We start from the raw sequence: 15,301 nt of genomic DNA, 5'->3' as shown, positions 1-15,301 counted from the left end.
ACACTATAAGACAAACTATAGTACACAAAACACTACAAGACAAACAATAGTACACAAAACACTATAAGACAAACTATAGTACACAAAACACTATAAGACAAACTATAGTACACAAAACACTATAAGACAAACTATAGTACAAAAAAGACAAACTATAGTACACAAAAGACAAACTTTAGTACACAAAACACTATAAGACAAACTATAGTACACAAAACACTATTAGACAAACTATAGTACACAAAAGACAAACTATAGTAAACAAAACACTATAAGACAAACTATAGTACACAAAACACTATTAGACAAACTATAGTACACAAAAGACAAACTATAGTACACAAAAGACAAACTATAGTACACAAAAGACAAACTATAGTACACAAAACACTATAAGACACACTATAGTACACAAAACACTATTAGACAAACTATAGTACACAAAACACTATAAGACAAACTATAGTACACAAAAGACAAACTATAGTACACAAAACACTATAAGACAAACTATAGTACACAAAACACTATAAGACAAACTATAGTACACAAAACACTATAAGACTACAAACTATAGTACACAAAACACTATAAGACAAACTATAGTACACAAAACATTATAAGACACACTATAGTACACAAAACACTATAAGACACACTATAGTACACAAAACACTATTAGACAAACTATAGTACACAAAACACTATAAGACAAACTATAGTACACAAAAGACAAACTATAGTACACAAAAGACAAACTATAGTACACAAAACACTATAAGACAAACTATAGTACACAAAACACTATAAGACAAACTATAGTACACAAAAGACAAACTATAGTACACAAAACACTATAAGACAAACTATAGTACACAAAACACTATAAGACAAACTATAGTACACAAAACACTATAAGACTACAAACTATAGTACACAAAACACTATAAGACAAACTATAGTACACAAAACATTATAAGACACACTATAGTACACAAAACACTATAAGACACACTATAGTACACAAAACACTATTAGACAAACTATAGTACACAAAACACTATAAGACAAACTATAGTACACAAACACTATTAGACAAACTATAGTACACAAAACACTATTAGACAAACTATAGTGCACAAAACACTATAAGACAAACTATAGTACACAAAACACTATTAGACAAACTATAGTACACACAACACTATAAGACAAACTATAGTACACAAAACACTATAAGACAAACTATAGTACACAAAACACTATAAAACAAACTATAGTACACAAAACACTATAAGACACACTATAGTACACAAAACACTATAAGACACACTATAGTACACAAAACACTATTAGACACACTATAGTACACAAAACACTAAAAGACAAACTATAGTACACAAACACTATTAGACAAACTATAGTACACAAAACACTATTAGACAAACTATAGTACACAAAACACTATAAGACAAACTATAGTACACAAAACACTATAAGACAAACTATAGTACACAAAACACTATTAGACAAACTATAGTACACAAAACACTATTAGACAAACTATAGTACACAAAACACTATAAGACAAACTATAGTACACAAAACACAACATAGAAAACTAAAGACTGAGCAACACGAACCCCTTCAAAAACTGGGGGGGATCTCACTAAAGGAACAAACTAAAACACCAAAGGAAACAATACAAAAAAACTTATTGATAGCAATACATTTACTTAAACACGATTAAAAATGTATTAAACACAAAACCTATAAAAAGGGTGCGAACAATTGTCTTGGACAAATAATGTGATTATCATTGTATGTCAGATAGATTAGATAGTTTATTTATTTTCTATGCAAATGCAATGAATTGTTTTGATTTTCTGACCCTGAAAAGCACAAAAAAGGTAAACTGATTATGAAAGGAGACATAATTTGACTTAATGCATACATGAGAAAGAGACAAACAGCCAACTTAGAGATATATTCTAGTACATGTATTGTCAAAAAGATTTTAGAACAATAGTTTACAGCTGCCATCTTAAGAATCTTGTTATGTTGCCTACATAATCTGGAAAATGCTTAAAGGAACGTAAGGCATGCTGTAAAATGTGGAACGGACTTTACTATCTTTTTTCATGATTTGGTATTTATATTGTTTCTTTCAGTCAGATTAACTAGAAATAGAGTTAGCAATCCAATAATTCCTCGTGTATCACCATTTATTTACTTCTGTGCTTATTTGAAACAGTATATATTTGGTTTTTGTTCACTCCTTAAGTAAAAGTGGTAAGATGAAAAAATAGAGAAAATCAGCCAGCTGGGGTAGGGGTATAATTTTTTTATTTTTTGGGGGTAAGAAATACTAGTAGTCTTTATTGTAATATATGTTTCCTATGAAGAAGTCTATGCATCATAAGTGTCATGACTGGTTTCAAGTTTGTTATGTCTTTGTTAAGGTATTACACTGTAGTATTTACATCCCGGAATTTAGGTTGCTCTTTTGTGTACCCTACTGAAGTCAATGTATCTGAACAGTATGATTGGACAAAAAATACAGTATCTACTGAAAATTCTTTCCCAAACTAAGGGATGAATCAGGTGTAGAAAAATACAAAATAATTTTACATACAGGTGAAAATGAATTTTTAAGATTTTTTTTTAATTTTGTATTCACTGCATGATAAAAGACATAAAAGCAATAATGGCCTTAGCTTTATAAAGATAGCAAAAAAGTAAACGGTTGTCATACATATTCAAATTAATTTTTGAATATTATATTGAAAGTACTTCAGTATAATTTTGGGCGGTGTTGGAAAGTGGTGAAAATTCTAAAAAGGCTATCATTATCCCCATGGGCCAGGAAATACTACCGTGCCACCATAAACAAACCAAAACCGAAATTAGACAAACGTTCAATATTCAAACTAAACGATTCCATTTAAGGTGGATGGGGGGTCTTAACTAAAATCCATAGAATTTTTTAATAATTTGTCAACATGTAGTTTGTATCATGCTTTTTTCCAAAATATAATAAAAAGTATGGGTCACCGGACTTTTTTTCACGCTACAGGTTGTGCAAAATTGTCAGATTTTGTACAGATTATGCATGGAAAATCCAATTTTGTGTTCTAAAAAGAAAACTACAACATAGAATTTGAAGACAAAATGTGAGAAGATAGCTCTTATAACATGCTTTCAGATAAGAAAAAGAAAAAATGGGGTCACCGGACTTGTTTTCTTGCTACATATTATAATAAGTAAATTCACATCACTTTCTATTATAAGAATTACTTTATCTGGGTTATCTCCCCTACTATCTGAGTTATCTCCCCTTATGTGTCAAAGTTGAAAAAAATGAATCAAACAAAAATATAGTATTTTTAGAGAATACAGCCGTAAATATGATAAAACACATAATTTTCTATATTAACATGAAAAGTCTTAGTACTCTCAAATCGTACTTTCTTGTTTATTTGACCTGTTGATACTAATTGTAATGCTTTTTTGTTATTTAAAGTTATTCAGGGTTATATCTGGTCTATATACCAGCTTTGATAAGTGTTTGGTATTACTATAAATGTTCACTTCGTACTATGAACATCAAAATTATTTGTTTTGTAAATAATTTCCTTTCTCTATTGGAACTGTACACGTATACCTAACAACAAAATTATTTTCATTTACTTGTGTTAAAAGTAATTGCAAATGGCTGATATTTTTGTTCGAGGATATTGTTTTGCTTAAATTGTTTAACATTTCATACCGATATAACATGTTACTTTTATTACTCTTCCCTTAGTTTATTTATTTGTATTTACATTGTATCATAGGTCAAATTTATTTGTTCAGTGTATGTTCACTGGTGTTAATATGTCCTTTGATTGAGTTAAGCTATTTCAGTTGATATTTTATAGTGTGTCTTTCTATTTTGTGATGTTACACTATTGTTTCAGAAAAAGGGTGAAGGTTTGGTACCATTAAAACGTTTAAACCCGCTGCATTTGTTTGCACCTGTCCTAAGTCAGGAATCTGATGTTCAGTAGTTGTCGTTTGTTGATGTGGTTCATAAGTGTTTCTCGTTTCTCGTTGTTTATATAGATTAGACCGTTGGTTTTCCCGTTTGAATGTTTTACACTAGTAATTTTTGGGGCCCTTTATAGCTTACTGTTCGGTGTGAGCCAAGGCTCCGTGTTGAAGACCGTACTTTGACCTATTATGGTTTACTTTTATAAATGTTGACTTGGATGGAGAGTTGTCTCATTGGCACTCATACCACATCTTATATCTATTTACACATGAATTACATACTACTCTCAAATTTGCACATTTCATAAAAGATCTAGACCAATTGTTAACACATTAACAATGATTGTAACTTGATAAAAGTAATGATAATTTAAACCCTAGTAATATGAAACAGGCAACTATTGTCATCACAGCACTATCCGCACTGATCTGTGTCAACACTTGTAATAATTTGTATAAAATTAGATACAGATTTTCCATAAATCTTCATGAATATTTACACTAATGAGTGTGGTAAAGGGTTATTTTCGTGCAACGTGATCGCCGTTTTTCTTTTCACGTTCAACGTGTTTTTACTTTTTTATTTGACGTTCAGTCGTGCAAGACAGGTGCCTCGTTCAACGTGTTCTGCTTATTTAATTTTACGTGCATCGTGATTTTTAAATGCTCTTTTGCGTGCTCGGTATTTTTCAAATAAAATTCAAATACTTGGCAGGAATCGTCCAGAAATGCTTTTTTAAAAGCCGTTAACCATTTACATCATAAATGTGTATACTAAATCGGGAGTAACAAGTAAAACAGAGATTTTATATATACAAGAAGACAGTGACTCAGTCACAAAAGGTTCTTTATTTTTCGTACTACGTTCATGACAGTAATTATTTCACGTTCTACGTGAAATTATGTCTTATTTCACGTTTTTTCCGTGCAAGCACCCCTCTCCCTCCTTTACCACCCTCACTAATATATTCCCCATAGCAATAAGTCGTTTCTTTGAGAACGTATTTTGATTTCCCATACATGATTGAAACATATTAAAAAAAATAAACGTTTGACTTAAACAGCAACATCATTCTGTACTATCTCAAGTACATTAATAAGCATTTTAATAAAAGGTAGCCTTTTCTTTATTGCATAACAACATAAACAAATAAAAAATTGAAATCAAATGTATGTCATATATTATTATACACGTTCTTAATAACAACTACAAATAGAATCGAATATATCAACCTATGGACCGAAGAAAATATTTTATAGATAAACGATTTGATTTTTGTACTCTTTAAATGCATTTATCAAGATCACCTTGACTGATTTGTCGAAAAAGACTCTTTAAACATGTTGAAAGTTGATATGATTTAGTAAATAAGAACTGATATCATTTTATTTTATAGATGTTTAACGTTACAAGTCGGAAGTACATTTTTCAGAAACTTGATAGCAATTGTACTTTCACTTTCAATTTGAATGTTACATTGAAGTTGAACTATATTAGTTCCAGATGTTACCGTATAATTTCCTCGTATAATATTCAAAATGTGCTTTTATATGTGTCGGTTTATGATCAAATAAGACTCGTCATTTAGATAATTAGTATTGCTACATGTAGTGGTTTACAACACTAACTAAAAATACTCATATCATATTGCTAAATTCACAATTTTTTGAAAATGGTTGAGAATTTCCAGGTCAAGACATAGTTTTAATGACATAAATATACATTGTTTCGTATGCCGTAAAACAGGTTTTTAAACAAAATGGAATTATTTCTTACAGTTATTGCTGCTTCTTGCTTATTTGTTTTAGTTTTCATATTAGTAGCAACTTTCGTGGTGCGGAGAATAGGGGCAAGAAAATATGCACCAAAAAGAAAGATATCTACAGTCAATATTTCGGTAGGAGAATCGGACCAACGCAAGGAGGAAAATGATGGAAAGACTAAATCAGCAGAGGAATGGATCCCGCTAAGTGAATCAAATGTAAAACCTTTAAGTGTGAACTATCATTTCACACGACAATGTAACTATAGTTGTGGATTTTGTTTCCACACAGCTAAGACATCGTTTGTTCTCCCACTGGAACAAGCTAAAAGAGGACTCGAATTACTGAAGAAAAAAGGTAAGAAAATTCAATAATTTTAAGGCAAAAAATGATGAAATTCTTACATCGCCCAACCACCTTTATCATGATTGATGAAGAAATAGTTGGAGTAGCTAACTCAGAAGAAAGGGGGAGGGTATGGGTTAGGGACCCGGGGAACTTAAAATCCTTTTTTTAGAATTATGTTTACAATCAAATAAAACTCGACGAGATTAAGACTGATCCCCTTTTTTATCCATGGCTAGACATAGTCTTACAATGTAAACGGAAATGTAATTTTTAAACCAACTTACCAGGAGGAATTAGGGACTTGAAAGAGCATGTGGTTCATAAGTGTTTCTCGTTTTTTATATAGATTAGACTGTTGGTTTTCCTGTTTGAATGGTTTTACACTAGCCATTTTTTTGGGCCCATTATAGCTTGCTGTTCGGTGTGAGCCAAGGCTCCGTGTTAAAGGCCGTACTTTGACCTATAATGGTTTACTTTTACAAATTGTGACTTGGATGGAGAGTTGTCTCATTGGCACTCATACCACATCTTCTTATATCTATGTATGGATAACTTCTACATTTATATATGTAATGTACCATTAATGTAGCTACCATACTTCAAAACAGATTGGTTCTTTGAGAACTTTAAGGAAGTTAAGAAAATGAATTACTGTTTGTCGAAAAAATTATGTAGTTTTGAACCAACGAATAACTCTTTTAAGTTTTATTAACGCGGTAAAAAAGGCATTTCAAGTTTTGGAATCAGAGTGTTACTAATCAAAGTTAAAACATATGAAAACATTTTTACATGTGTTAGGTTATTTTGTTGTTGGGTTGCTGTCTCATTTATACATACCCCACATTTCCTTATTTATAGTCATACTTGGAACATAACGAATACAGTTCATTCATTGTTAATTTCAAGGAACTTCATTTAAATGTAAAGGTTATCTGATAACTAGCCCTTGGAAAAAATATGAAGATAAGGCATGGACCATTTGACTTTCTGGGGGAGGCTGGGTTTTTATATCAAGCCATATTTTTTTATCATGCAAACCGAGCAAGAATTTTTTTTTTTGTCAATCCAAAGCAAGAATATTTTTTTTCAACATTTGTAAAGACAAAGGAATAGGACATGAAGCCAGAATATTTTTTTTAGCAACTGAATAGGCCAGATTATTTTTTTTGGTCAAAATAGAGGCCAAATTATTTTAAAAAAAAACAACCCCCCCCCTCCCCCCGAAAGTCAAATAGTCCATGCCTAAGGAGATGTCAGGCGCGGATCCAGAATTTGATGTAAAGGGGGCGCTCCTGAGAATAAGGAGTTAGAGGAACATATTTTGACTATAATTTTACATATAAATTACATTTTTGTCTGTTTTAGGGAGGGCGGGGAGGGGGTGGAGGAGGTGGGACCAAATGATATGTCAGTCTGGTGGCTAACTAAATTTCCAAGTTTGTATTTAGCATATACTTTTTTTTAAATCCTGCAGGTATGGAGAAAATGAACTTCTCTGGTGGAGAACCTTTTGTAGTTAAGCGTGGCGACTATGTTGGTGAACTCTGTAGATTTTGTAAGAAAGATTTGGCACTGCCGAGTGTGACTATTGTTAGTAATGGAAGTTTGGTTACAGAAAAATGGTTTAAAAAGTATGGTGAGTATGAATAACATTTTAATATACATGTGAGACTGGATGCGGGGTCCTTTATGTCTTTATTTGATAAAATTTTAGACTATTTGTCTCTATTCTTTGTCTGTTTTGCCAATTAATCTCCATTCTTCATATCTTAATTAACACCCCATATCATTCTCTATTTTTTTGCCTATTGTTCTCTATTTGTTTGCTCGTGGTACCGTGTCAGCCACGATTGCGGGAGGTCGTGGATTCGAAATCCGGCCGGGTCAAACCAAAGACTTTAAAATTGGTATTTGCTTTTTCTCCGCTTATTACCTGAATAAGTGAACTTTACAGCAAAAACTATCAAATTAAAAATTAAGAATTTTATCACTATGAAAGTAAACTTCAAACTTACACTGCTGTTATAATGATAGTCTAATGGTCTGTATAATTTAGGGGGAAATTTTGATTTTTTCTTCCAGACTTATTGACTTTTTTCATATATAAAGGGGGTGGAGGCAATTTTTTTTTATATTCCTTGGTCATCATTACTGTTTTATTAATACGTCTTTATAGTATAAAGATGTATCATTATGATATAGTAATCTGTCAGAATAACATAGTGAGGTGATAAGACAGTATGAAAAGGTGGCTCCATATTATATCAAGATGTTTTTGTAGTAGACGACTTTGTCGTCGTAAGATAGTAATATGAGAGAATAGTATAGTAAAATGACAAATCAGTATGAAAAGGCTCCTTGTTATATCAAGATGTCTTCATAGTATAAAAGAATATCTTCATGACAAAGTAACATGACAGAATAGTATGAAAAGGTAACTTCATGTTATATCAAAACGTCTATATAGTATATAAATTTATTTTAGTGATATAGAAAATTGACAGAGTAGTATATAGTCAAATGTCGTTATAGTATCGAAAATGTGCTTCATGTTATATGTCAACACTTAATGATATGATTATCGTTATCATAAGGCAGTTGTGGCGTTCCATACTGAACAATCAAAGAATAGCCCACACAGGAGGGTCATAATGGGGATACCTTCATGACGAATGACGGTAAAAAAATCTTGCCATATGACGTTAACGGTAATTCTTGGTGCATGACTATAAATTGTACACTTTCTTTAAGACGATAAAAAATTCGACTGATTTTGACGAATCACGTTAAATTTTTTTCAAAAATAACGGTAAAAATTATTAGTTGAGACCTCTGACGAATCACGATAAGGATATTTTGACGAATCACGGTAAAATTTTAACCAATTTGACGCTAACGGTAGCCGAAAATGACCATTTGACGCCTGACGGTAAAGGGCATTCATACCATATCATACAGTTCTATTTGAAGGAGTTTTACAAGTAATTGTATGTTACACAGTACACGTTTTACATTGAAGGACTAAAAATAAATTCAAAATATTGATTTTAGTTAATTAATTCAAATATAGTATTTAGTCTATCGATGCATGTGTAAGAAGTTATGATTAATACACAAATTTATCAAGCGAATATGAACAGAAAAACGAAATCAATAGTTTTGTTTGAAAATACATGTATAGTAAAAGTTAAGGAAACACAATATCCTTTGATTTGATGACTGATCGAAGGAAATAGTTAAACATCAGCATCCTTTGTTTAGATGACTGAATAGATAACATATAACGAATCGAGATGAATTTCCGCTGAATTTATTTCACAACAGTTATATAATTTTAAAAGGCTTTCATGCATCTTCATGATCTTTGGTAACAGTTATAACATAACAATTTCATACGTGCAATTTCATGCTCTAACAATATTATGGCATTTTTAATAAAAAAAAAAAAAGGCATTTACAATTTATGATCATATAACCAACTCATGAATGCCAAAGTTGGTTATAAACTGCTGTTTTTTTGGTACATTAAGAAAAGTTTTGAAAAATTATCGGATAAGATGAGAAGGATAATCTGTACTTTTTTCAAAACTCTGTTGGAAGTAAAGCTTTGTTTATTCATGTTTGTTGCGGATGCCGCATCCAAAAAAGCATTATTACTTTGCAACGGTGTATTAAATCTGTCTTCATTAATAATGTTTACCACTTTTATGGATAAATTATTGTGAAGTATTAAATGTGATGTATACTAGACTCATTAATATTCCAGTACAACTTTCAGATGTTGACTTTTCATGGAAATTGGTCATTAATCATTGTAGCACCATCCTCGCTATCCAAGGGTTACGATCCAGTCCCCCACAGGAGGGAACTGGATCGTAACTTTTGGCTAGCGAAAATGTTGTAACACAGATTCAATATACTCTTCTCGTCCTAAACATGCATGAAATATTGCCACTGGACATTAACCAAACCCCAATCAATCAAATATTTAGGCAAATGTACAATTATGTTTTTTCGACTAATAGATATCTAAGTTGACCTTGACATATACGATAGACACTTATCTGTTGGGCGACTTGGGGCTTGACAAATGGAAAAGACACTAATCTGTTGGGCGACTTAGGGCTTGACATATAGTAAAGTCACTTGTGTTTTGGACGAGTTAGAGTTTGACCGATTTAGAAATGACACTTATCTGTTGGTTGACTTAGACCTTGACATGTAGTATAGACACTTATATACTGCACTCGTTCTATTTGAGCAGTCAACATGCGTTGACTGTATATTTCTATATCATATACAGTTACTGACCCGATATCACTTTTCCTCATGAATATTTAAATAGTAGAGCCGGAACTATAATTAATTATTCATGACGACCTCTTCAACCTGTCCTTGTGTCCAATGTATACAACGAAGCGTGGAACGACTCAAACTTATTTCTTTTACAATTGTTGGAAAAAAGTGTTTCACTTGTTAATATTTTTTGTTTAAACCCTATAAATCATTATTTTTTATGGTTATTGTTGATATTTTAGTCCATACTCAAACGAATTCGTTCACCATCGATTGGTTTCAACAGGTAATGTACATTTCATTGTGTTGTATATTTCTCCGCCAGATATGAGGCCTTTTTAAAGGGGGATTTTTCCCAATATTTAAATCAAATAAATAACAATAGCACAATAAACATCAATTGAAAATGTTTTTTTTTCTAGATTGCAGTATAAAGACAATGATAGTGTATTGACTTGACATATCAACGATATAAGGATTCGGCCCGAAACGGGAAAAAAAGCTCGGCAAAGCCTCCAATTTCCCCGTTTCTAAGCCTCATCCTTATATCGTTGATATGTCAAGTCAATACACTATTATTGTCTATATTCATGACGACCGCTTCAACCTGTAGCGTGGAACGACTCAAACTTATTTCTTTTACAATTGTTGGAAAAACATATTTCGATCACTTGTTAATATCTTTTGTTTAAAACCTATAAATCATCATGTTTTATGCTTATTGTTGATATTTTAGTCCATACTCAAACGAATTCTTTCATCACCGATTGGTTTCAACAGGTAATGTACATTTCATTGTGTTGTATATTTCTCCGCCAGATGTGAGGCCTTTTTAAAGGGGGATTTTTCCCAATATTTAAATCAAATAAATAACAATAACACAATAAACAACAATTGAAAATGTTTTTTTTTCTAGATTGCAGTATAGAGACAATGATAGTGTATTGACTTGACATATCAACGATATAAGGATTCGGCCCGAAACGGGGAAAAAGCTCGGCAGAGCCTCGCATTTCCCCGTTTCTAAGCCTCATCCTTATATCGTTGATATGTCAAGTCAGTACACTATTATTGTCTATTTATTTGTTAAGTGACTTAGATCTTGACGTATATTATAGACACTTATCTGTTGGGCGACTTGGGGCTTGACATATAGTATAGACATTTATCTGTTAAGTGACTTAGATCTTGACGTATATTACAGACACTTATCTGTTGGGCGACCTAGGGATTGAGATTTAGTATAGACTCTTAAATATACATGTTGAGCGACTTTGGGCTTAGCATATAATATAGACACTTATCTTTTGGGCGAGTAAGAGCTTGATATATAGTCCAAACACGTATCTTTTGGGTAAATTAGTGCATGATATATAGTAAAGTATATCAGTTCGTTGACTTAGATCTTGACATATAGTCCAGACACTTATCTGTTAAGTGACTTAGAGCTTGACATATATTGCAGACACTTATATGTTGGGCGACTTGGGGCTTGACAAATAATAGAGACACTTATCAGTTGGTTGACTTATATCTTGATATATAGTCCAGACACTTATCTGTTGGGAGACATAGTGCTTGATATGTAGTACAGACACATACCGGTTGGGTAACGTAGCGCTTGACATACAGTAAAGACACTTTTCTGTCGAATGACTTTGACCTTGACATTTAGTGTAGACACTTATTTGTTGTTGAATTTATGGTGACCGCAGAGCTCCAGATAAGCTGCGTATGTGTGTGATCACGCAATAAAAATAATGGAAAACCCAATGCTTGCAAGTGCCCATTGCAGCGTTCTAAAACCCAATTCATGCAAAGGAAAACCCAATAATTTGTCAAAACCATGAGTTCTTAACGCTTTTAGTCGCTATCGTGTGCGCTATTTACCCTTATCTATTACATAGTCGTCGCGTAAATCTATTTTTGTAATATTGAAAATCGGAAATGTCCTTTCGTTCTAAAAATAGAGCGTTGAAAGGGTCCCTGTTGAAATTTTCCGTTGCTTAAAGGTACACGTGGTGATGAAAACATTTCGATCTTCTCTGTCTTTATCCAATTCTTCTTCTTTCCTCTATATCTTCCTCCAATAGTTGGAGTACACCAACCTTACTGAATTAAGGTTGGTTAATCCTTATAAAAAATTATTAAGTGAATACCTAACTATTTAAAAATAACATTATGTACAGTTAAATCCCTGCAAAGATACTAATAATAACTTTTATGTACATTAAAAATGGGTCACAGTTTAAAAGTTATTAATAAAATTTTTAAAAATAAAAAAGTTTTGAATATTATTTACAGGGCATGCATTATAGTAAAAAATCTTTACATTCACTAAACAATGTTACTTAAAGGTAAAAAAATAACGAGTTTTCAGCTTCCTGCCTGCTACATGCTGGAGTTACTACATCTGTCTATGAGCACTACTAGGCGATATAAAATCAATAAAATCATGCATATAAGCTTATATGTCCTAAGCGATCTAATTATGCATAGCCATTATCTATCTGTTATATATATATATATATGTGAAGCTACTGGGTATTAAAGCTAACGGTAAACATGTATATTTATTCCAACTATAGATATAGCGCGGCACAACCACACTGACCAGTTATTCTAAAATTTCATGGATTTTCTCAGCATTTAATTTTACGTAAAGGATTGATAGGTTTAGCGCGGAACACCCACACTGACCTAGTTGCTCTGCCCAAAAACCTTTATGATGACTTTAGATTAAAGATAAACGTTGTTTCAGTTGTTTCATTTTACGGAGTTAAAGAAAGCAATTGAAGGTATAGCGCGGAACAGCCATATTAACCTAAATTAAATGAAGATTTAAACATTTAGATTTTTGCAGCATTTAATTCTGTGTAAAAGATTGATGTTAGGTTTAGCGCGGAACACCCACACTGACCTAGTTGTACTGTCGAAGAAGCATAAATGATTATTCCTTAGATTGGAGAAAAAAGCCATATTTTATTTTATGAAGTTGAAGATAGTTGTTTAAGGTATAGCGCGGTACAACCACACTGACCTTATGACAACTAGACATTAAGAGAAGACACTCTTTTTAGATGGAGTCTATAACATAAGTTCCTGCTTAATTCTTCTATTGAATTAAGAAAAAGGTCATCATGAGGGAGAATATTGTTTAGAGCCAGTTGCTGACAATCCAAAATTAGTTGGGCAATACAAGTTCTCTCGTGAAAGTTGGAATTCCAGTTTCCTAGTCCAATTTTACTGATGGTAATTCTTTTGATAACACTTAGAGATTCTCTGCGTATGCCTTCCAGAACGGGACAGCGAGTGAGAAAATGGATGATACCTTCTTCTTCCAGTTGACAAATTTGGCAAGTTGCATCAAGGTTAATATTTGAGAAACGAGCTTTCTGTGATTGAAATATATATGTCCCTGTGCATAGCCTTGCTTTTATTGTTGCTTTCCTGTGTTCGCCAATATTTGGTGGTAGACTATTCCAGATAGTATGAGGTTTTCCAATGTCTAAATTAGGGATACAGAGAAATTTTAGTGTTGTTTTGCTATTGGCGTCCCTTTGAAGATTCACTTTCCAGTAGTTGTTTATTGCTTCTCTTGCCTTGCATTTCCATGATAACTTTGATGGCAATTGATCTTTCAGATAAGTCCATGGAGGAAGATTATACATGTATAAAAGATCTGCTACTCTGTTAAGGAAAGTTAGTTCATGTGTTTGCAGGACATATTGCCTCTCTAGAGCCTTTTTTAGATTCTCGTTGTTAGATGAAAAGATGGAGTGGAACAGGCTAAGAACTCTTTTGTGAATTTCTGCCTCTATGGGGAGCGCACCCAAGAGTAAGTATACTGCTGAAATTGCTGTCCGTGAGGGAAGAGCTTGTATTTGTCTCAAAAAATTCACGTGGAAATCTCTTAGCAACTTAATGTCCCCATTATTTAGTGACAGAACTTCCAGGCTGTAAAGTAGCCTTGGTAGAACGTATACTCTGTATATCATATAAGAAGTTTTAGGGTTTAATCCGTTTGTACCATGTACTCCAACGTTAATAAGAGAATAGGCTGTCCTTCTGGCTAAGCTAATTCTGTCCTGGATGTTTGTTTTATTTTGGTCTTTAATTGCTCTTATGATACCCAGATGTGTACCTTGATTAGCTGATGGCATGTTTTTATCATCGAGTTTGAATTGAACTTCACTCTTCGTTGTTTTTGAGTTACTATATTTATTAATTATAACGCTTTTGGTTGGATGGATCTTGTATCTATGTTTGTCTGAGTATCTTTTAGATGTATCTAGCATAGATTGCATTTCTTCTTCAGTTGATGACAAAAGTATAATATCATCTGCACAGGTTGGACATCCCGTAAAGTTTGTGCCGATGTACTGGCCCATACCATTCTCTTCAAGTTCTGTAAGTAGGTCGTTAATGTACAGTTTGTACAAATGGGTGGATAGAATTCCTCCTTGGCGGACTCCTTGCCGTACAGGGAAGCTGTTACTAAATCCGTTTTTCCATTTAACTTTAGAGGTGAGGTTGTTGTACATATCAAAAATGATTTCCCAAATATCTGGATCAATATTTTGGTCAAATAACTTGTCGAGAAGAATATCATGATGAACAACATCAAATGCCTTTTGTGAGTCCAGAAGTCCAAAAATTAATTTAGATTTTTGATTTTTTGATATAAGTTCCGATTCAGAGACTAGTAGTGCTGCCATTGCTGGTGAGAGGCCACTTGTGAAGCCAAATTGTAATTCTGATTGTTTATCTAATTTCAGAAGTATTCTATTAAGGATAACATGTTCAAAATTTTTTCCAATAATTGACGAGACGGTGATGCCTCTGTAGTTATCAAGTATTT

General features: G+C 32.6%; 1 protein-coding gene across 1 annotated transcript in view; it reads left to right on the top strand.

Annotated features, from left to right (window-relative positions):
* The first annotated feature begins 5,453 nt into the window (after window positions 1–5,453).
* Window positions 5,454–15,301, top strand: part of LOC127722979 (radical S-adenosyl methionine domain-containing protein 2-like) — a 31,094-nt gene continuing 21,246 nt past the window's right edge. Inside the window, exons 1-2 of the mRNA XM_052229378.1 lie at window positions 5,454–6,153; window positions 7,619–7,780. Coding sequence (XP_052085338.1) covers window positions 5,793–6,153; window positions 7,619–7,780 — 523 coding nt within the window. The 5' untranslated portion in view covers window positions 5,454–5,792. The remainder of the gene's footprint in view (window positions 6,154–7,618; window positions 7,781–15,301) is intronic.

This window comes from Mytilus californianus, unplaced genomic scaffold, assembly GCF_021869535.1.
Source record: "Mytilus californianus isolate M0D057914Y unplaced genomic scaffold, xbMytCali1.0.p SCAF_13, whole genome shotgun sequence".
Lineage (NCBI taxonomy): Eukaryota > Metazoa > Mollusca > Bivalvia > Mytilida > Mytilidae > Mytilus > Mytilus californianus.
Note: the sequence above shows the minus strand (reverse complement) of the source record. Positions and strands in the feature narration are given on the sequence as shown.